The 23467-nt window shown below is 33.9% G+C and overlaps 2 protein-coding genes across 2 annotated transcripts in view; one reads left to right on the forward strand and one right to left on the reverse strand.

Moving 5' to 3' along the window:
• The window catches only part of EBAG9 (estrogen receptor binding site associated antigen 9), a 1013262-nt gene that overhangs the window by 281833 nt on the left and 707962 nt on the right, over window positions 1–23467 (reverse strand). The gene's annotated exons all lie outside the window — the stretch shown is intronic.
• The window catches only part of NUDCD1 (NudC domain containing 1), a 92312-nt gene that overhangs the window by 51257 nt on the left and 17588 nt on the right, over window positions 1–23467 (forward strand). Inside the window, exons 6-8 of the mRNA XM_050801380.1 lie at window positions 529–733; window positions 6074–6218; window positions 10330–10455. Of these exons, the coding sequence (XP_050657337.1) occupies window positions 529–733; window positions 6074–6218; window positions 10330–10455 (476 nt within the window). The remainder of the gene's footprint in view (window positions 1–528; window positions 734–6073; window positions 6219–10329; window positions 10456–23467) is intronic.

Below are 23467 nucleotides of genomic sequence, written 5' to 3' on the forward strand. Positions count from 1 at the left end.
GGTTGGGGTAGTATGGCCTTTAATTTATACTAAAAGTGTATGCGATTTTGCACATCCTTCCATTCCCATGATCTGGCAGAAGCTATCCATTGAGATATTATTATGTAACCGCTTTGCTAGCTTTTCTGGGTAACATATTTTGTGTTCTTTTGAACTAAGGAATCACTCTGTGTGTGTGTGTGTGTGTGTGTGTGTGTGTGTGTGTGTGTATGTTTAAGGGAAGGAGTGAAAGAGGGATGAAGGGAGGGAGAGAGGGAAGAAATGAGGATAAAGGATTGCTATCATTAGTATTTTATGAGTGCTTTATCTCCTCAAGCATTAGGTGAGTCTGGAAGGGGAAATTTTCATGTTAATTACTACAAATCTGTGAGTGAAAATTCCTCAAAGAGATCTGTGCATGTTTGTTTATAATTACATTTTGTGAGATAATCACTAGTAAATATACTAAAATTCTTTTAGATAGGTTTTATGTGTGTGTATGTTTTCTCTAATTTCTTATTACATGATGCATTTTTCTTTTCCCAATAGAACCTCTGTATTACTGGCAACAGACTGAAGATGATTTGACAGTAACGATAAGGCTTCCAGAAGACAGTACTAAGGAGGACATTCAAGTACAGTTTTTGCCTGATCACATCAACATTGTACTGAAGGATCACCAGTTTTTAGAAGGAAAACTCTATTCATCCATTGATCATGAAAGCAGTACATGGATAATTAAAGAGAGTAATAGGTATTTTTATAATTTTAATATTCTATTATCTTTTTTTCTTTTTACTCTTTCCACAGTGGATACATCAGAGATTAATACAATAGTTCTGTCTGTATTACTGGTTACTTTTCTTAAGATACATTAAAAATAGAATTACTGTGTCAAAGAGCATGTTTCTAGTTGAAATTAAAGATAATAGCATAATTATCACTTGGAGAATATGGTAGTGCTTTGTTTTACCAGCTCTGGATACAATAATAATCATAGTTGAAAATGGCTATTTATTTTAAATTGCACTTTTTCAAACTTTTTAATAGAAATAATTTTTTTAACTTTAATTTACTGGCTGGATAATATATTTCCATTCTTTAAAATTTAAAATATACAAAAGGATATAGAGTGAGAAGTCTACCTCCAACACAAGCCTATGGGTCACCCATCCTCCCACTCACAATCAGTGTTGTTACATTTTGCATACATTCAAGCACCAGACATACATTTTTCTTTTCTTTAAGGAAAACTACTTTTGATGGCTAGCTGCAGTGGCTCATGCCTCTAATCTCAACGTTTGGGATGCTGAGGTAGGAGGATTGCTTGAGGCCAGGAGTTTGTGACCAGAGTAGGCAAAAAGAGAAAATCCTGTCTCTAACAACAGCAAAAAAGTTTTTAACACATACTTTACACAATTATACATCTTGGTTTTGTTCACTTGCAATGATAAATCTTAGGGATCTTTCCATAATGAATATATGAAAATTATTAAATTCTCTTTTATGACATGGTATTTTATTCTATCAACTGCACCATCATTTTAGACAATGAATCCTCTATTGTGTTAATTTAGGTTGTTTTCAATAATATCTGTGTATATACATATTATTTCACATGTGTAGAAGTATATATGAAGGATAAATTTCTAAAAGCGGAATAATTAATATTTCTTTGTAAATTGTAATTTTTTCTTATGTAAATTCTCCATTTACATTTCTTTTGTGAATTGTGTGTTCAGTACACAGAGCCATAAAAGAAATACGTAAGTGGTCAGGCACAGTGGCTCATGCCTGTAATCCCAGCACTTTAGGAGGCTGAGGCGGGTGGATTGCCTGAGGACAGGAGTTCGAGACCAGCCTGACTAACATGGTGAAACCCCGTCTCTACTAAAAACACAAAAATTAGCTGGGCGTGGTGGCGGGTGTCTGTAATCCCAACTACTTCAGAGGCTGAGACAGGAAAATTGCTTGAACCCAGGAGGCGGAGGTTACCGAGACTGGGCCATTGCTCTCCATCCTGGGCAATAAGAGAGAAACTCCGTCTCAAAAAAAAAGAAATACATAAGTTAAACTTCATCAAATCAGGAATTTTCTGCATGGCAAAATTAAAAATTTTTGTTCTTCTAAAGATACCATTAAGAAAACTAAAAGGTAAGCCATGGACTGGGAAAAAATATTCACAGTACTCATCTTAAACAAAGGACTTTCATTCTTAGTGTATAAGGAAGCCTTACAAATTCATAATAAAAAGAAGCCAATTTTTTTAAATGGTCAAATTATTTGAATAGACCTGTCACAATAGAAGATACGTGAACAGCTTGAACAGCTAGTAAGCCCATCAAAAGGTAATTATCATTAGACATTAGGAAAATTAAAACTAGAGTGAGACACCAATACGTGACTAAAACTTTGAAGACTGACAGTATCAAACTTTGGCAAGGATGTGGGGCACCAGCAACTCATTCATGTCTGGTGCAAGTGTAAAATAATAATACAATCACTTTCACAGACTGTTTAGTAGTTTCTTATCAAGTTAAACATATGCTGATTTTTAATCTAACAATTCTACTCCTTGATGTTTAACCAAAATAAATGAATGTATATAATTTTTTGTTTTTTCTGAGACAGGGTGTCACCCTGTTGCCCAGGTTGGAGTGCAGTGGCACAGTCACTTAGCTAATTTTTGTGATTTTTTTATAGAGATGGGGTTTTGCCATGTTGCTCAGACTGGTCTCAAACTCCTGACCTCAAGGGATCTGCCTGCCTCGACCTCCCAAAGTGCTAGGATTGCAGGTGTGAGCCACCATGCCCAGCTGAAAATATATATTAAAAAACAAAACAAAGCCAAAACAAATTTGCAAACACATATTCAGAGCAGGCACACTTACAAAAGCCAGAAACTGGAAACATCTCTAGTGTTACTGAAAAGGTGAATGGATAATGTGTGGTCTATTCATACAATGAAATGCTACTCTGTCATAAAGTGCTAGCAATAAATAAAAAGCAATATGAATGAATTAAAAATATGTGAGTGAAAGAAGCCAAAGACAAAAAATCGTACTGTATGATTCCACATATGGAGTTCTAGAACTGGCAAAACGAATCTATGGTGATACAAATCAAAACACTTGTTATCTATAGGGTGTAGGGAGATTGACTGGAGAAAGGTCACGGGAACTGCCTGTATGGTGGAAATAATTCAGTATCCTCATTGGATTACAAAGGTGTATGCATTTGTCAAACTCAGTAAATTCTACACTTAAAATCTGTAAATTTTATTTATAAATTATACCTCAATTAAGGGAGCAAAACTATCTTTTTAAAAAAGATAAAGTTAAGTGTCTTATAAAACTATAATCCTTTGCCCCCCACTACTGTGCCATTTTGCAAATCTATTATTCCAGGCAATTTATTCCCCACTTATTTGGATTAATAAAATTATTTTCTTTTAATTTAAATCAAGTCTTAGTAATTATTAAATTCAGTGATGGATTAATGAATAGAGTTAGGCAGTTAATTTTTTAAATCGTCAGATTTGGTCAGAAATGAGAAATGGTTGATTTAAAATATGACCTAAATCTTGTGCTTTAAGTTAATGTTACATAGAGGATAACTTAGATGTTTTTACACAAAGTATAGTTCTTAATTAGTAGTATATGATCCATGTGAATCTGATACAAATCTCAATCATGAGCATCTAAGACAAATATATCTAGCTCATAGAAAGTTTGGAGTTGTAAAAGTAGGTATCTTACATTTCATTAATGAAGACATTTGGTGATTTTGTTACACTTTTTAATACATCAAAAATAATTGCTGGAAAGGTTCTTTTAAAAGTATTTTGTATCTCCACATACTCTATTTAAATTATGTTTATGTGTATGTGAGTCACATTTACAAATTGGCAAACCAACTAGAACGTATTGTTAAATGTAAGTCATCACGCGGTAACCCAGCAAAGGTCTAGGGGAATAGCTTCACTTCATGTAAGTAGTTCAGCATTCAGTGCATCAACATAGATCAGTATTATTTTTCCATTAAATTTGAGGTGTTTGATTATTATTTTGTGTTTAAAAAAGATAATTACAACGTGGTGTAGGTGGTATCGTTGGTTTAAAAACACACGATTTTCTGTACTTGAGTAAATTATTCGTACCTCTCATTTTCAAAAGTTACTGTTGTCTCACTTTTTAACTAATCTGTAATTTATTATGTTTGGCATTGTGTGGGCTTTTTTTGCTTGGATGGTAGCATACAATACTAGTTTTAAAACGTATAAATGCAGTCTTACAAGAAGGGTACCCTGATTAGCTGTGCAAATTAGTGATGGTTTGGAAATTATAACAGATTGTATCAACTCTTTCAGACCTCTAGGTAGCAACTAGTTCACTGGGTAAATGTTCTTTAATAGTTATTTATATATATTTTTTCACTACTGCAGAATAGTGCAGTAGTGAATAACATGGACTTAAAGCCAGACTGCTTAAATAGCTTGTGACTTTGGCAAGTTTCTTAACCTCAATACTTTTTTTTTCTTACTTGTAAAATGGTGATGATAAAAATATTTCCAGTACTTTATTTGGTGGTTATAACCAGTGAGTTAAAACATGTAAAGTGCTTAAGACAGCACCTGACATATAGGTAAGTATAAGCTATTGTCATTATTACTATTACTATCATCATCATCATCATCATCATCATCATTATTATCAAGATTACCTTTATCCTGAGAAAATGTAACTAAATCTCGGGACCGGGCACGGTGGCTCACACCTGTAATCCCAGCACTTTGGGAGACCAAGGCAGGCAGCTCTCTTGAGGCCAGGAGTTCAAGACCAGCCTGGTCAACATAATTTTTGTATTTTTGTGCCACTGCACTCCAGCCTGGGCAAGAGAGTGAGACTCTGTCTCAAAAAAAAGAAAAAAATGTAACTAAATTTGGGCTTTTATTGTGGTAGTAATTTTCAGTGCTAATGATAAGTACTCATATTATTATTTTGTATAGTCTCTTAAAATAGGTAGTTTCAGAAAAATGTTAAATACTGTAATTCATAAGGCAGTGATTATAACAGTCTTGAAAAAGAACGGCAGGTAAGTTTGCATGTCCTATTTGATAATTATAATAGTTATTATTGTATTCTTGCAGTTGTGTTCTAGGGCATGAGCTAATATGGTACACGTGTATGAAAGATGGCACATGGAAAAGGTTGCTTTGTTGTGGAATAGCTATCACCACTCCCCTTTTCTGTTATAGCAGTGGGTGCTCCCAAAGCATCTTACTTGGGTTTTCCTTCCTATTCCAGAGGAACATGGGCCAATTTACTTCTCCTCCTATGTCCATAGTCTGCCTTGACTCTGCTCTCTTTCCCTTTCCTGCTGCATCAGTCCTTGATCTCAGGGTTCCCTGACAGGCCATTTTTAGTACACTTGGAATTATTTAATTGTTTACATGTACAGAATTAGATTTGAAATAAGTTAATAGAGAACACATTAACATCTTTTTTCCCTGTATTACCAAAGTTAATTTTTTTCCTTATTTCTACTTTTCAATTATTTAGCATCTGTATTTTAAAATTAAGATTTGCATTCATTTAATCTGCTTGATCTTTAGGTTAATAATCATATATTATGGTTCTTAGTTTGTGAAAATAAAGTTAATTATTGGCTCCAGACACAAAGAAGTATCCTTTAGTTACAGGCCTTTTCCTCTTTGCTTACATGCCCACATCCCCGACCATTCCCCAGATGTCTTACAGATCCATGCTTCTTGTATTTCTATTAAGTTCAGGAACATACTGCACACCAGTACTTTCTGGATGACCTCACTCTTTCCAGCCAGTTCTCTCTTCAGGCCATTTGATGTACCATTTCCAGTGGTACTTTCTTTGTTTATTAAATCTGGACTATTCGCCATTGGATTATAGGTTTTCCATCACATGCAAAATTTAAATGAGCAAGATTTTTGGTAAATCATCCTGTGGACACCGGAGGGTTCTTTCTATAGGAGATAGAAACAAACAGTATTTGTTACTGATTGTATAATTTGTATAATTGCTTAATGTAACTTTACTTTTCTCATTTAAACTTCTAGCTTGGAGATTTCCTTGATTAAGAAGAATGAAGGACTGACCTGGCCAGAGCTAGTAGTTGGAGATAAACAAGGGGAACTTATAAGAGATTCAGCCCAGTGTGCTGCAATTGCTGAACGTTTGATGCATTTGACCTCTGAAGAACTGGTAAGTGGTTGAAATACTAGTGTGACTTTCCAAGGGTCCAAAAATATGTTGTGTGAAAATTATGCCATGCTTTTCAAACATTATTTTGCTTTTCCTAATGTAAAAGATACATATCAGATACTACTGATCTGAGTGATGTTTGAATATGGCTTAAGTTCTAATATTTATTTCTTACACTATGTAAATACATACTTGTATGTGTGGTCATACTATAGAGTTTGCCTGCATCTGTGTGTGTGTGTGTATGTATTGTGCACGCTCTCTCTCTCTACATGTATTCTTTAGAAGAATCAACTGACCAGTGCTGGTAGGACAAAAATTATGTTAAAATTTATTTACCAAGAATCTACTTATCACTAAAATTTTTGAGGTGATTTTAGAATTTTGCAAGGATATATATCATATATAGTAATTTTTTCTTTGTAATGTAATTAATTGTGATGATTACAGTGACACCACAATACTTAATCATGAGGTTGAATATGTTCCCACTCTGATGACGTGTATGATCATGTTAAGAATGTGAACAAATACAGCAGTACATCAGAATTTTAAATTGTATGTTCATTTTCTAACAATGATATCTGCATATGAAAGATATCTGGTTTATTGCCATCTTGAATTATAGAGATGAGGAAGACTGTACAAAGTATTGTTTATACTATAATGTTAATCGCATCCTAAGATAGAAAAAAAGGATTAGAATATTGAAAGTGAATGTCTCTATCAAAAGGAAACTTGGCCAGATAGAGAAACCAAGTTTCATGTTTGCCACTAGTAATTGAAAATTTCAGGAATCACTGAAACTCATATGTAGGACTTCAAAACTTTGATTTCATAGCCCTGTGTACAACAAACCATACAGGCTGCATTGCCTTATATTCACTCATTAAGCAAGTATTATTGTGTTAGGCTCTGGGAATATAATAGCAGTGACAGTATTGGAGATGTGTTTTGAGATTGTAGATAATTGCAGTTAACTACTTTTTAAACTTGATGGTTTCAATTGAATATTAGTGTTTATGAGAAAGTTATTTATGCCTGAACACCAGTGTGTTTGTTACATTTTGAAAAGACAAACATACAATCTTATCTGCAGCTGAAGGCAGTTTTTTTTTCCAAATATTCATACTTGCCTTACTGCAGTGGTTAGAATGTCTGCTCCACAGCTATATAGAACTCTCAAATGGTAAAAGCAGACGTTCTTGCCTTATTTGTGATCTTGGGGAAAATAATTGACTATTTTATCATTAAGAAGGATAGATTCTTTGTATAACATTGAAAAAACTTTCTTCTGTTTGTAGTGTGCTGAGAGTTTTTATCATGAATGATTATATAATTTTCTGCATTGGTGGGATAAGCCCTTCTTGGTCAGATTTTTTGTTTTGTGTTGTGTTGTTTTTTACCATCCTTTTCCAGTTTGGATATCTGGGTTATAACTTTGTAAAATGATTAGGGAAGTGTTCTATTTGTAGAAGAGAATGTATAGAACTAGTGTTATGTCTTAAAATGTTTGGTAGAATTTGTCAGTAAAACAATCTGGACCTCGAGTTTGCTTTTTTGGAAGGCACTTAACTATGGTGCCTTAGTTTTTAATGTTTTTAATTTCTTTTAACAGATATAGATCTGATGTGAGCATCTGTTTCCATTGCCTTTGTTTTTCAGTTTTCCATTTCTTAATTTCCATGTTCCATGTATTATGTTCTTCCTTTTGTTTACTAGGAATTTATATTGCTTTTTTGTTTTCTATTTTTGAAGGTGATAGCCTAGTTGATTTTTGAATTTTCTGTTCCAATGAAAGCACTTAATGTTGTACACGTCCTTCTAAGCACTACTGTAACTGCATTCTCTAAATTTTTAGCCTACCTTAATTCCATAGGGATTGATTTGATTCGATGCTGGGCTTCAGTCTTTTACATGGCTGATTTATTCCATGTTTATTCTTACACCTAAGGCAAAACTTTTCATTTATCTCAACTGAAAGCCTAGGATGTTTACCAGGGCTTCTCCTACTGTGTGGACTCTGAAGTCTAATTTTTGACTCCCAAGCACTTTAATACCCCAAACTCAGCTTTTTAGCCCCTTATTTGCTGCTTTCCGCTTGTCTTTTTCAACTCAGTTTAAAAATCAGTAAATGGTCTTTGGAAAGCAACATAGCATTTGCTATATTGAAGTTTGACCCTTTTCTCTGCAATTTCCTTTTCTCTCTAATCTTGTCTTGTGAAGCACTGGTGATCTTGATAGTCCTGAACTTTTAATTTTTTCTGCTTCTAAAGTATGGATAATTGGAAGGTGAAGGGAAGGAGAAATCTATAGGGTACTTTCTCTATTCTGTTGGATATAGATATCTCCTTGAGACACTGTACAGAATGGCATCAACTAACCAGGAGGTTGCTGGTGGTGCCGTTACAACCAGTCACAGCAACCATAATTGTTCCCATTGATATTTAGACTACAGGCAACAGCCACAACTAGGCGGTTCCATATTCCAGCTGGGACATGGACACATGTTGAGGATGTAGATCTTCTAGAACTTCCATCCATTTAGTTTCAGATTCTCTCAGTTCATTTCATTAAATGTTTAATAACATGAGAATTAACATAACTCTGTATCTTAGCAAACTAGATGTTTACACATTTGGTCAGTTGTAGAATTGTATTTCTGCTATATGCAGATATTGTATAATTTATTGCTTAATTATTGTGATCCTGTTACTCTGTGAGGTATATAAGACCAGACAGTGACCCTTGCATTGAAGCAAGGGAACATTTAAAAATTGCTTTTATGAATTTATTTATGTCTAGTTTAGGCTTATTAACAATATTTCAGTATTTCTGTTTGGGTAGATATTTTTGTGTTTGTGTGTGTATTTTAGTGGTTCTAGAGGTTACATCTTTGACTTATCACCAACTGTCTTTAAAAACTGTATCACTTCATCTATAATTTAAGAAATTTATATTTTCTTCTCTTCTGTTCTTTGTATTATTGTCTTACATTTTATATTCCATTAAAATTAATAATACATTGCTATTTTAGCTATAGTCAGTAATTCTCTTTTAAAAGAGATTAAAAATGTGAAATAAAGGTTTTTCATTTACTCTTATATTTGCCTTTTCATCTATTCTGTATTCCTTTGTGTTGATTGACATTTTCATCTGATGTTATTTTTTTCTGGCTGGAGAGTTTCTTTTAGCATTTTTTTCTAGTGTGGATTTGCTGGTGATAAATTCTCGGCTTTTTTCTGCAAAAATATTTGTCTTTTCTTCCCTTTTCTAAAGTTATTTTTGTTATGTATATAATTCAGCGTTGACAGGTTTTTTTTGTTTGTTTGTTTGTTTTTAATCTTACACCTTCAAATATACACCATTGTATTCTGGCCTACGTAGTTTCTGATGAGAAGTCAGCTGTCTTTTACATCTTTATTCCTCTGTAAATAATGTATCTTTTCCTCCCCTGTCTGCTTTTAGGAATTTGTTTATTACTGCTTTTCAGAAATTTACTTATAATGTGACTTACTGTGGTTTTTGATTTTTAAAAAAAATATTTGTTGTGCTTGGAGTTCTTTGACATTCTAAAGTGTTGGCCATTACTTACTCACAATTTTTTCCCCATTCTTCTTGCCCTCCTCCAATTACCCATATGCTAGACCATTTGATATTGTTCCACAGATCACTGAGTTTCTCTGTTTTTATGTTTTGTCTTTGTGCTTCATTTTGTAGTCACTATTGCTATTTTTCAAGCTCACTGGTCTTTTGTCCTGCAGTGTCTAATCAGCTGTCTGTCATATCTGTTTTGTTTTTCATTTCAGATTTGTGTTTTTATATCTAGAAGTTCAGTATGGTTCTTTTCTTTCATCTCTCACTTTCTCATGTTTATGTTTTCCTTTACGTCTTTGAGTATATGGAGCATGTTTATAATACGTGTTTTCATATCCTTTTCTGCTGACTTCGTCATTCTGTTATTTCTGTTTGTGTGATTATGATTTTATTGGTCATGGGTTTGCAATTCATTTTTAATTACTGCTGTAACCTTAACATTTTTAAAGATGAAGAAACCCATTCCCTTGTTTATTTGTTTTACTTATTTACTTATTTTACTTTCTGGATTAAGAATCCAAATCCAGATAAAGAAAAACCACCTTGCAATGCTCAAGAGTTAGAAGAATGTGATATTTTCTTTGAAGAGAGCTCCAGTTTGTGCAGATTTGATGGCAATACATTAAAAACTACTCATGTGGTAAGTTACTGTTATTAATATTTTTATAAAATTTTGTCAGTAGTTAACTCAGATGATGATTGGCCTGTATATGTTTTTCAAAGATACTTGATTAGCAGTTATTGGCTTTGATAAGTCTCATCACTCTGTCAAGTAGCATCTTTTCATACACTCAGTAAAACAGTGTTGTATAGTTTTGGTACCACTTTATATTGATATCTTTCAATTTGCGCTTTTCTGGATGGGTTTTTCATATATAATTGTGACCCTATAATGTATAATAACTTCACGTTTTTTTTTTTCATTCAACATTATGAACTTAAGCGTTTCCTCATGTTATTTAAATGTCTGGTTTAATGGTTGGATTATACTATGATGTTGGTCATGTCTGCATGTAGTGATTCTACCCATTACAATAAGTAATAGCTTTTTAAAAATACATTATGATGATGCTATTTTTAAAAATCTCTGCCTTTTCTATTTCCAGGGAAATGTATCTAATAAGTTACAGAATTCAAATTAATGAATCATAAGCCTCTGACAAATTGATTACTACTTATATTTTTATTAGTAATGATTGCAGTTATTGCCTGATTCACTGCATCTTCACCTTCATTTTTTGTTTGATCATTACTAATTGGTGTGCAGAATAAACTTGTGCCAATTTTTTTTTTAACTGTCAACTATTTCATGTAATAACTATTTCTTTTGTGAAGAAGTTTTTATTTGTCTTAGTGTTTCTTACCAATTTGTATGATGTGTTTTAAATTTGAATAATGCTTCTATATCAAGTGAGTTAATTTTTTTCTTCTTTTTCTATTTTGGAATATTTTTATTCAACTCATTAATTCATCTGGAATTTGTTTTTCCTTTTCTCTCTTGTGTGCCATATATATATTTCACACCCTGCCCCCCCTAAAAAAATTTACACTGTGTTTACAAGCTTTGACAGTTTTGTATTAAGATACTGAAGAAGACTGCCTGGAGTGACTTGATGCAGTAGATGTAGATTTTTTTTTTTTTTTTTTTAATTTAGAACCTTATTAGACCTTCCTTCTTAGGGGAATCCTTAACCATTAGTTATTACTACTAAGTGTGTGTTTCATGGAGTTGTTTCTGTGAGCAGGGTGTCTCAGCCAATTGGTGGCTAACTTAGAGCTGTGCATATAGAAATTAGTGTTATTACTGAAACCAGAAGGAAATTTGGGAGACTCATTCCAAGCAAAAGCAACAGAGGAGATTGAGAGCAACTTGGTCTTTTGTTTCTGTTTTTAGACTTGTTAGTCTTTGATACAGGTTTCAAAGGCTCTATTTTCAAGAAAACTCTGAAAAATTTCTGCCAAGTTTGCCCTGATGTTTCTTTGTTATGTAGAGGTTTGGGGGAAAGTGTATTCTACCAGAATTCATGTAACTGAAGTTAAAAGTGTCATGGGAAGCTGGTTTACCAGGTCTGAGTTCTGGCCCAACATCTTACTGACTGAAAGGAAATATAACTGTTCTTCTCACTCGCTGTCCCTTCCTGGTATTTTTGGATACTTACCAGCTTTCTTTAATGGCTGAATGTTAATTAGTACTCAAAGAAGTTGTAAAATGAGCATTTCTAGTTATACCTATGTGGATAAACGAGGTGGAATGGCATAGGACCAATGGCTAGGCAGAAGTACCATTTGAAGCTGTATCAAAATTAAATATTTGCTTTTACAATTCTATCTCTGCATTGCTCTCTTCCTTACCATGCTTTAACACTAGTAAGTTCTAAAAAGCACATGGATGACATTTTACCAGTGTCCTCAACACCTACCAAATGTTCTGATTCATGATAGTTGCTTAATATATTTCTTTAGAATTATCTTTTAGTGACAGTTATTAAATTAAAAAAAATTGTTTTAGGTCCATCTTGGATCTCAAGAAATGACTGTCTTTCATTTTCTCCCTTCCTCCTCAATTAATCTTCTAATTGAAGAGTAAGCAGTATTCTTAGTCAGATTATTATATCCAGGCTGGGTACTGGTCAAAACCCCAGATTATCAGAGCTGTTTCAAGTTTTTAGGAGTTTTACTTCCTAGCTGTTGTTTAGTTTTGACATAATCTTATAGATGATTCCCTGAATTGTGATAAATAAGAGCCATCACATAGCTACTCTTCTCTTTGTTACCTTGGGTTAAATTTTAGAGAACCAGTTTCAGGCGTGACTGATAGAAGCCTCTTGAATCTGACTAACTGGAGATTATTTGTTCTAATAATGAAGAATCTGGTTGTTCTTCTTAACGTTATACTTTTAGGTGCTGTAACTCTTAGATACTGTTTTCTGCCAAACTTACAGGGAAGGCAGCTATATCTTAGGTGTCATAAAATGCTGTGGTTTAAACTTAGCTTCCCTGAAAATTTCAGTTCATCTTAGTACTCCTAAATAGTGTTGATCAGTAGCTTAATGATGGTCACTGAGATACTCCCAGTTAATGATACCTTTCTTCATTTCTTATGTTTGAGTATATTAATTAAAACCAAAGAATGGCAAAATAAAAGCATTATTACTGATACATTACAGTACAAAAGCTTAGTGGATCTACGTACTAAGTCCTAGAATTTAGCAGATTTACCTATAGTCACAGGCAATGTTAAATCAGCTCTGGCTGCCCCTAGAGGGACAGTTGAAAACTCTTGTTTCCTGAGGCCTCTAGCTCCTTATATGAAAAAGTGATAGAACTGAGAAGAATATACCGATTTTTCTTACATTTACCGATCAAATGTGACTTCACTCCTCAGGAATTTATAAAAGCTAGAATGTTATAGCAGTGGATCTTCTCAGTGTCGTAGATCAAGAGTGGGGAAGAAGTCTAATATATAATAAACAGGGACAATCTTTCCAACTTCAGAGAAATTCCATATTTCATCTTCTTCATTTTACGGATTTATTAAGACAAACTGAGATAGATGGAGTTTATATGGGATCAAAGAGAGAGTCAGTAGTGGAAACTAGATCTCTTGGGCTGCCAGTATGCTTTCCATAATTTTCCCTAAACCAACAGGATCATAAATTTCTCTTTGGGGATCCTAAGCTACTACAGTTCGTCCTTCCTTCTGAATAAATACAGTTAGTCTTACTTCTGTGTTCCTAAGGAATGTGAACAATAGATTTCTGTGCTAAGCAGTTTCTATCCTCAGAAACTTAAGAAATAAACAAACAATCCTTCATTGTACCATAGCTTTTATTTGATGAGACATTTCCAGCATTTTGTACATACCTTTTTAACTAATCACATTTCAAAGTTTAATTGCTGGTTTAACTTCAATTAGTGTATAATTAAACTAAAGATTCTTATCTTTGTTTCAGTTGGATTTGAAACCAAACTTTCTTTTTATAATTATAAGCCCTTTATGGTAGAACAATTTTTATTCCTTTGGGTATACACACAATAATGGGATTGCTGGGTCAAATGATAATTCTGCTCTGAGTTCTTTGAGAAATCTCCAAACTACTTTCCACAATTGCTAACTAATTTACATTCCCATTAGCAGTATATAAGCATTCTCTTTTCTCCCCCATGTCACCAGCATCTGTTTTTTTTTTTTTACTTTTTAATAATGGCCATTCTGACTCATGTGAGATCCTAAACACTGAATACATATGGACACACAAATGAAAACAACAGACACCAGAGCCTACTTGAGGGTGGAGGGAAGAGGATGAGGATTGAAAAACCACCTGTCGGGAACTATGCTTATTACCTGGTTGGCGAAATAATCTATACACCAAACCCCCATGACACGCAATTTACCTGTGTAGCAAACTTGCACATGTACCCCGAACATAAAAGTTAAAAATTATAAGTATTTTGATTTTTATATTATTAATTTTATATAGAAAAAAATGCAGTGAAGTAAAAATGCATAAACATATATGTAGAATGGATACTCATGCAATGCTTGAAATTTGAAATTACCTTACATGGGAAGGTTAGTATATTCCCTAAGAGTTTTAGAAAATAATGCTATAATAAAAAGGTCAGAACTCTATGTTTTAAATGACAAATATCCCAAAATATGTTTCCTTTAAAGACATGGACATTAGGGTTAGAATTGCCATTTGGAAAATAAAATGTTAAATAAATAAATGAAGCAGCACAATAAAAGAAATATTAAATATCAGAACTGAATATTTAATATTTCTCTGAAATATTAAATTGGTCACTAAAGTGTAAAGTGCAAATCAGAATTCAGATAGAATTGAAGATGAATTATTTTTACTTCTATCTAAGAGCTGTCAAAATGTTAGCCTCTGGCCATATGGTGACTATTGAGCAATTGAAATGTGGCTAGTCTGAATTGAAATGTGCTATAAATGTAAAATACACAACCAGATTTTGAAAATATGAAATACATAAAACATATTACTAATTAATTTTTATGTTGAAATGATAATCATTTGGATATGTTTGGTTAAATAAAATACATTATTCAAGTTAATTTATCCAGTTTCTTTTTATGCTTAAATATGGCTCCTAGAAAATTTAAAATTATGTATGTGGCTCCCATTTTATTTCTGTTGGACAACACTGATCTGTAGTAATCAAATTATATAGACTTGAATGACCAGAAGGTGATAGGATATTTTTAAGTATTAGATTATGGTGAATTTCTTAGATCGGATGATATTCATCTATTGCTTAAGACAGGGGTCCCAGCCACCCAGGCCACGGACCTTACAGGTCCCTGGCCTGTTAGGAACCTGGTCGCACAGCAGGAGGTGAGCAGTGGATGAGCTCCGCATCCTGTCAGATCAGCAGCAGCTTTAGATTCTCATAGCGGTGCTATTGTGAACTGTGCATGCACAGGATCTAGGTTATGCAGTCCTTATGAGACTAATGCCCGATGATCTGAGGTTTCATGCTGGAACGCCCACACACCCCCGCCTTTGTCCGTGAAAAAATTGTCTTCATGAAACGAGTCCCTGGTGCCAAAAAAGTTGGAGACCACTGGCTTAAGATATAAAATTGAAGCACCTGAAAGAATATTTGTAACTTTTAAATAAACTCATCAAGACAGGAAGAAAAAGAGTTACAAACAGAAAATAATTAAGTTAATGTCATTATGAAAGGAAGTAGGAAAAGCAAGTGCGTATATTATTAATCCTTTCAAGAGGATATTAAGGATAGAATCAGAAGTTATTAGAGCATTTATAATAGTGTAAATAGTTATAATAGTTTAAAAAACGTTTAAAAAGTTCCTAAACCAGTGGTTTTTGGTCTCAGGACCCCTTTACATTCTTTTTTTTCCCTCCATATTTTATTAAACTATTTGGAAATGGAAATTTTAAATTATTATAAAAAACAGAATTATCCGTTACAAAAAAAGTCATTCAAAGTAATGAATAATCAAGTAATTTCATGTAAACGGCATTTTTATGAAACAAAATTGTTTAATTACAAACAGTTCATTTGTAATTAAAATTAGTATGTTAGAGGATTTGACATTTATTTTTTAATCAGGTTAAACTTTTCCTTGCAGTTATGTTTGACTGATTAATTAGTATTCTTAGCAAGCCTTTTAACCACCCATTGGGTTTACTTTGCCTGCCCTTACCTCCTTCAGCTTTTTGGTGTACTTAGTTTTTATAGTTGGATTATATTTATCAAAATGTATCATATTAAAAATTAAGAAATTTTAAAAATATTCATTTAAAAATAATAACCTATTGTTAACAGAAATAATATTTTCTAATGAAAATTAGGACATTTTCCAGAATAATAAAAAAAAAGGAATGTCATTGTTTTACAGTTTTGCAGATCTCTCTAATGTCTGCATTAATATAGTTGAATCTTTATATCTGCTTCTGCATTCAATCTCTCGCGATATACTGCGGTTGAAATATATTCAGATTCCTATAGATATATAATTGGAAAGAGAAGGGTATTTAATTAACATTTGTAGTTAATGGTGAGTTTTTTCCTTTGATATTACACCAAAATTTGACGTGCCCGTTTCTTAAATATTAGTTGCAATGTAAACTTTTCATGCTCTGTTACTTTAAAATCAGTTGGTTTTTGAGACACTTTGAATGGATGTTTTACGCATGACGACAATTTGGAAATATTGCTTCTCTGAGTTATGCAGACTTTCCAAATGCTAATCTATTTCATTATTCAGTATAAACCGATACACACATAAGTGTTTGTTAATATACCACTAATCTCACCAGAAGAGTGTTTTAAGGATTGGCAGGCTGTCATCCTCATGGTGATAAATATGAGTTCTTCAAAATTCTAAGTTTTGTTCAAAAGCTGAAATTTTATCATTGGCAACAAATACTTTTGGGTGTTCTCCTTGAAGTGATAGACTTCAGTCATTTACTTTGGGAAAATGTTTGCCAAATCTCAATTCAGAATAGCCATAGTTTGTCAACTGTTGTTTCAGGTGAAAATACTGTTCCATGAAAAAATGGCCATTTCAGTGTTTGCAACTCAAACGATTCCCAAGTGCTTTTCCTTGAGACAACCATGGTACTTTAGTATGCAGCAGAACTGCTTTATGTGTGCTTCCCATTTAATCATGCAGAATACTAAAAAGACATGTACTCAAGAGTCAAGATTTAATAAAATTAATCATTTTTCTTTCTCAAGGACATTTTAAAGTGAAACTGGCCTTTTCTTTACAGTGAGTACATGGCAGTGAAGAATGTAGCAACTTCAGGTAATTACTAGTATCTGGTGCTATTATTTGCAATAATTGATGCTATCACTCCAGCAATTTTACCTACTTTTTCTTTTGTACCATCCATACAAATTTAAAAATAGGGAGAAAGCAATTTACATCCTAGTATTATTATGAAAATAGTTTTAAGTCTATGGACCCCCTGAAGGTATCTCCCAGCACCCCCCTCCCCAACCCAATAGGGTTCTTCTGCATATCATACTTTGAAAGTAGCTTGTCTAAAAGAGATTGTGTGTATATACCATTCACACAATAACAGCACTAATTCTTAGAAAGTTACTTAAGAACTGTGAAGGTTCTGAGATTTTACCACATTTACAGGCTAACAAGTTAACCTGCCAGTTTAATGGATGCTGGTAGGAGACAGGAAATTACTGGATTGGAGACTCTATTACTTTGCACAGTAAGCAGCATAAGCATTAGCATATTTGCACCAATTTCTCAAGTCTAAAATTCCCACTGGACAGAACAGATGGGTCCAGATGGATTCCCACCTACATCAGTAGGTTGTATTACAGGAGAGAAAACTTGAGCTTAGGGAACTTGAGTCTACTATAATGATCAGTTAGCATGTCTACCTGCTTATTGTCATAAACATTTTGCCTATAGTACTGGAGGGAGACACTCTATCTTCTAAGGCTATTCATTATGCAAACATCCGTGTGTGAACAAAGTTCTTTGAAAAGGAATTTGGAGGAAAGAGACTATTCCAGCGAACAGTTTGCAGACTGAGGAGATGTAGCCTTAGGCAGCTTTCAGTGTAAAATGAAGATGTGTTCTAGAGAACAAAGAGAAGTTCAATGTTTCTTTTCTTTGAGACAGAGTCTCACTCTGTCCCCCGGGCTGGAGTGCATTGGCATGATCTCGGCTCACTGCAACCTTTGACTCCCGTGTTCAAGCGATTCTCCTGCCTCAGCCTCCCGAGTAGCTGGGATTACAGGTGCCCACCACTATGCCCAGCTAATTTTTTGTATTTTTAGTAGGGACAAGGTTTCACCATGTTGGCCAGGCTGGTCCCAAACTCTTGACCTCGTGATTCGTCCACCTTGGCCTCCCAAAGTCCTGGGATTACAGGCATGAGCCACCGCACCTGGCCGGGTTCAGGTTTTATAGCAAAAGTTCCTGCCCAGCTTCCCAAGCAGATCTGTTTATGCAAATGAATGAATGGCAGCTTAGTTCTGATCCGTCAGCACAGCTGAGCCCCTTGGTCAATATAGCTGAGCAATGATTGATTGATTTACTTTGGAAAAATGTTTGCCAAATACCCAATTCTGAATAACCATAGTTTGAGCTGAATAACCACAGCTGAGCCCTGATTGACTGGGACAGGTGAACTCTGATTGGTTGGTTTTCAAGCATAAAACCAGAAGTCTCTGTCAAATGTTTCTTTCTAATAGTGAATGATGGGTGAGGGGATTCTGGCTGCAGTTTATTTTGGCACCAACAATAGGAACTGGTTTGGCTTGGTTGTAGAAAAGGAGGTCTTGTCATACTTTTACAAAGTCTTTCTGAGAACACAATAGGTGACCACTTCCTCACCCAGCCATGGCTGCCTGCTTCTGTTTTAACTTTGAGCACTTCAGCCATGGGAGTCCATTTGTCTATCAACTCGGGGCATTAACATTTGGAAAGGTAGTAGAGAGTAAAGAGCAGTCAGTATGTCTGCTTTCAAAACATACAGAAGTTAAAGAGACATGCAGAATTAACTTACAACAATACGAAGTAAAACCACATATAAAGGTATTTGAATTTTCTTTTTCTTGGTAGATTCCTTTAGCCCATAGAGAGTGGCGGAAGTGAGTAGTCTATTTTCTTGCCCTTATATTTTGATAACTGAAAGAAGTTTTTACTGTAAAGATACTTGTTGCAGCAGTAATTGCTGTTCATAATACCATGTAATGCAGTGCTCCATACCTGTGTGTGTATGTGCACTAATATAGATGTGTATGTATAGGTATATATTATACTTCTTTATGGTATGTACTAGCCCTCACTCATATATAGTGAGGCCCTATGAGTCCTGAGGGCCTATGAGTCCTATTTGAAGAAAATTTACATTTAGAAAAATAATTAAACCATGTAAATTATGTTGGTATGAAGGCATCATTTTAATAAAATTTAAGTAGAAGTCTTTTATAAAAAATACATATTGCTTAAATAGCATTAATGTAAATCAAAATAAACAATCCATGTTTTTGTGTTTTATGTTTTCTAGATCTCATCTCCTAACTACTTCTCCTTATGCCTTTTTCCTCTTGCCCAAGAGAGCTGTCCTAAATGTCTAATATTTCATTGTTAATATTTATTACTGATATGTTTAACAGTCATTGTTAATTACATTGGGTATTCTTTTGTGACTTTTTTTCTTTAAGTTCGTGAGGGTCAACCACATTGTCATGTATAGCTGAGTTTCGTTTGTTTTGACCCTTACATAGTTTTCATCATGTATATATATGTAATGTATTCATTCTAGTGTGGATTTTTCATTTTCTTGATCTAGCAGTGCTAATGTTAACCTTTTTGAAACTTTCACCTTGTCCTTGTGTAATTTTTAGGTCTATAACAATACTGTAGGTTCAATTTATTGCCTACTGTTTAAAAATTAATATTGCCATAAGCATTTTACCTATTGGTCCATATTTTTGAAATACTAATATGCTGTCATATAGGCTTATACCACAATTTAATCAATTATCTAATAAATTTGTTTCCCCTAGATTTTAAAAAATATAAATATAATCATTTAAAATACCCCTCTCCATGTATTTTTTTCATTATCTTAGAGTCTTGGGCTTGGATTAAAGTGCTTTACAAATATTGCAGAAGTTACCTGTCACCACTTTTAATGTAACCATGCCAACATTGAGCAAATAAATGTATACGGTGCTTACATTCAATTTTGGAGACTATTGGTAATCAAGACAGTCTCTACTTTTAAAACATACAGTCAAGTGGGGAACAAGCATGTAAATAAGTATTTATAACAATAATTATAGTGTACGAAAGTGAGGAAAGAGAGTTGTATCAAACAAATATTGCAGTTTATGTGATATCCCAGAGATGATGGTTCTTTTGAAGAATCAGCACTAATTTGGCATTGCTGGAGTATAGAGTCTCAAAGAGACGTGTGTGTGTATGTGTGTGTGTGTGTGTGTGTGTGTGTGTAGAAATACTACTAAATACTATTTCCAACTTAATGGTTATGAATTGATATCTGAGATATGTGAATTATACATTGAGTTTCTTTGACTCATATTGCAGTTGGTTTCTTTATGCTTGTTTTAAATTCTGTTTGCTCCTGTTGTACCCATTATCTATTTTTTAGCTGTTTGAATAACATATGGGCCAGGCACAGTGGCTCATGCCAATAATCCCAGACTTTAGGGGGCCAAGGCTGGAGGATCACTTGAGGCCAGGAGGTCAGAACCAGCCTGGGCAACATAGTGAGACTCCACCCCCACCTCTTGTCTACAAAAAAAATTTGCCAGGCGTGGTGGTGCAAACATTTAGTCCCAGCTACTCGGGGGCCTGAGGCCCGAAGATCTCTTGAGCCCAGGAGTTGGAGGTTCCAGTGAGCTATAATGGTGCCTGCACTCCAGCCTAAGCAACCTATAACAGTGAGACCTTCTCTCGAATAAAAGAAAAAATAGCATATGATTTGATTTTGGGTCATAATTGTTGTGGACATTTCACTTTGACTGTTTTTGGTTAATATTGCTTACTTTTTCTCACTTTAATGACAGCTTAAGTGTTTATATCTTTGAGTAATGTTTATATATTTGCCTTCTTGCACTTAGATTATTGCCCTCATAAAAATCTGATAAATATTCATACTGTTTTTTGATATTTTTATTGTGTCCTAATCTTTTGTGTGACTCTTTGAGGTTTACTTTTTAGTATATGGAGAAATCTTTTGAATAGTAAACTATTAAAAGTATGAATTAGCAAGTACTTGATTTGCCCAGAAGAAACTTATTAAATAAGGTAAATTTGTGTTGCCCCTGTTTTCGAGAAAGTGAAACTTATGAAAATCTTTAAAAAAAAGAAGATGGTGATATTTAGTTTATATCAAAACAGAAATTAAAGTACATTATGCTTTAATTAAAGTACTACTACCAAATCAGTGAGAAGGTACTTTCTTCTGGAAAAGAGTTAGCAATAACCAGGGCACTATTCAGGCAGCTGTCAGCCATCTTCCCAGTACTGAACCTGCCTTTCCAGCTCCTCATTAATAGGCCATGAAGTAAAGGACATTTATTGCCTTATTAACCAGATAATCCCATAGACACATCTTTAATGTTGTTAATCAACCTATAAGGCTCTCATTTTTCTCCTCCAGAGAGCCCTTTCTCTGTCAGCATTCCATCTTCCCCAGAATGACAGTGGGTCTGAGATTTTTAGCCTATTTGCAAGCTAACAAGTTAGCCTATCACAGTTTCATAGATGCTGATAAAAAGACATGAGACTCCTGTGTCAGGCACAAAGGATAGTTTATCACTGACAGCAGTATCATTAACCCAGAGTATCAGCATTTGGACCACTTCCCTGATCCTCAATTTTCACGGGGAAATATGGAGATGACCAGTAAGCCTTCCTGTACTTTGCTTAGAAGAGACATTATTCTACTGAACTTTAAACAAATCTGCCTTTTACTTTAGAAAGAGATACTATATCTTCCTAGGTTATTTGCGTTATTTGCTTTACAGACATCCTTGAAATAGTAGTCCAGAATATATTTCGTGCCTCTGCTTCAAAGATATGCAGAAAATATATTTAGGATAATTGTCTCCCAACACCTTAAAGTTCAGGTATCACAGTAATGCTGACCTCATAATGAGTGTAGTTTTATTGGAGAATTTTAGTTTCTTTCAGGATTGTGAGAGTATAATGAATAATGTTGTTAATTATTGGTTGCCAGTTATTATTATCTATGATGCACTTGTTTGCAGAAGTCTTCAATTCCTTTTTTGCCTTTCATTCTCCTCTGAAAAGATGTAATTGTAGTTACAAATCTTGTATTTTTTGATTCTTAAAATTCTGTACAGTGTCAAGCCCTCAGTGCACTAGAATTCAGTTCGTTCCTTGGGATAGCAATGAAATGCTTTCTTAACTGATACTTGTTTTTTTCTTAGAATCTGTGTTCATACATACTGAGCCTTTCTCCAGGAATATACTCTTCCTAGAAGCTTTTGTTTTAGCTAGGATATTTAATTATTTTCCTTCTAGAATCTTAAAGGGCAAAGCCAATTTTTACCAGCTATCATAAATTACTATCCCAGTTGGAAGAATTTTTATCAACATACAACTTTTCTTTCTTCCCCAACCTTTTCCTAGGGAGACTGCCCGTCACACACTAGATGAGATGAAGTCTCTATGTTCCTGTCTGGAGGGATTGATAGATAGTTGATAATAAATACAGTTTGTTTATTATTATCATTTGCTATACATTTTGTGGATTTGGCAGTAATATAAATAGTAAACCTGACACATGAATACAGTTACCTTATTTGTGACAAGAGTGACATAGCAGTGCCGTGGGAAAAGGATGGTCTTTTCAACGAATGGCACTGCATCTGTTAGATATCTGTAAGGGAAAAAAAGTATTTTGACTTTTACATCACACCATATGCAAAAATCAGTTACACATGGGCTGCATATGAAATAATAAACTATGATAATAAACATGAAATAATAAACTAATAAAGCTTTTAGAGGGAAACACAAAGTCATCTTTGTGGCCTTGGAGTAGGCAAAGATTACTTGATTAGGACATGTAAAAACACTAACTCCAAAAAAAGAAAGTGAGCAATTGGATCAAATTTAACATCTGTTTTTCAAAAATATGTCATTATGAGAGTAAAACAGAAGCTACAGAGAGGGGAATGAATTTGTAATACATGTATTTGACAAATGATTCATTATCTGCAAGACCCAGTGGGCCAGGTACCTGTTTTTATAAATAAAGTTTTATTAGAACTCAGTCATAGACATGTATTTATATGCTCTCTCTAGCTACTTACAGACTACAACAATAGAGTTTAATAATTTTAACAAAGACTATGACCTTTAAGCCTGAAATATTTACTGTCTGACCCCTTAAGTTTGCTGATTCCTTCTGTAGATAGTACTATACTGGCTTGATTACTGTAGCGTTACAGGGAGTTTCCTTTCAGATGGTATTAGTCTTGATTTTTGTTTTCCTAAATAGGTTTAATTCTTGTAAAAACTTTACAATCAGCTTTTTAATTTGCACAAAAATGTCTATGGGGCTTTTAATTGGAATTGTGTTGGATCTGCACCTCAACTTAAGGAGAATTGATAC

This window comes from Macaca thibetana, chromosome 8 (assembly GCF_024542745.1).
Source record: "Macaca thibetana thibetana isolate TM-01 chromosome 8, ASM2454274v1, whole genome shotgun sequence".
In the NCBI taxonomy this organism is placed as follows: Eukaryota; Metazoa; Chordata; class Mammalia; order Primates; family Cercopithecidae; genus Macaca; species Macaca thibetana.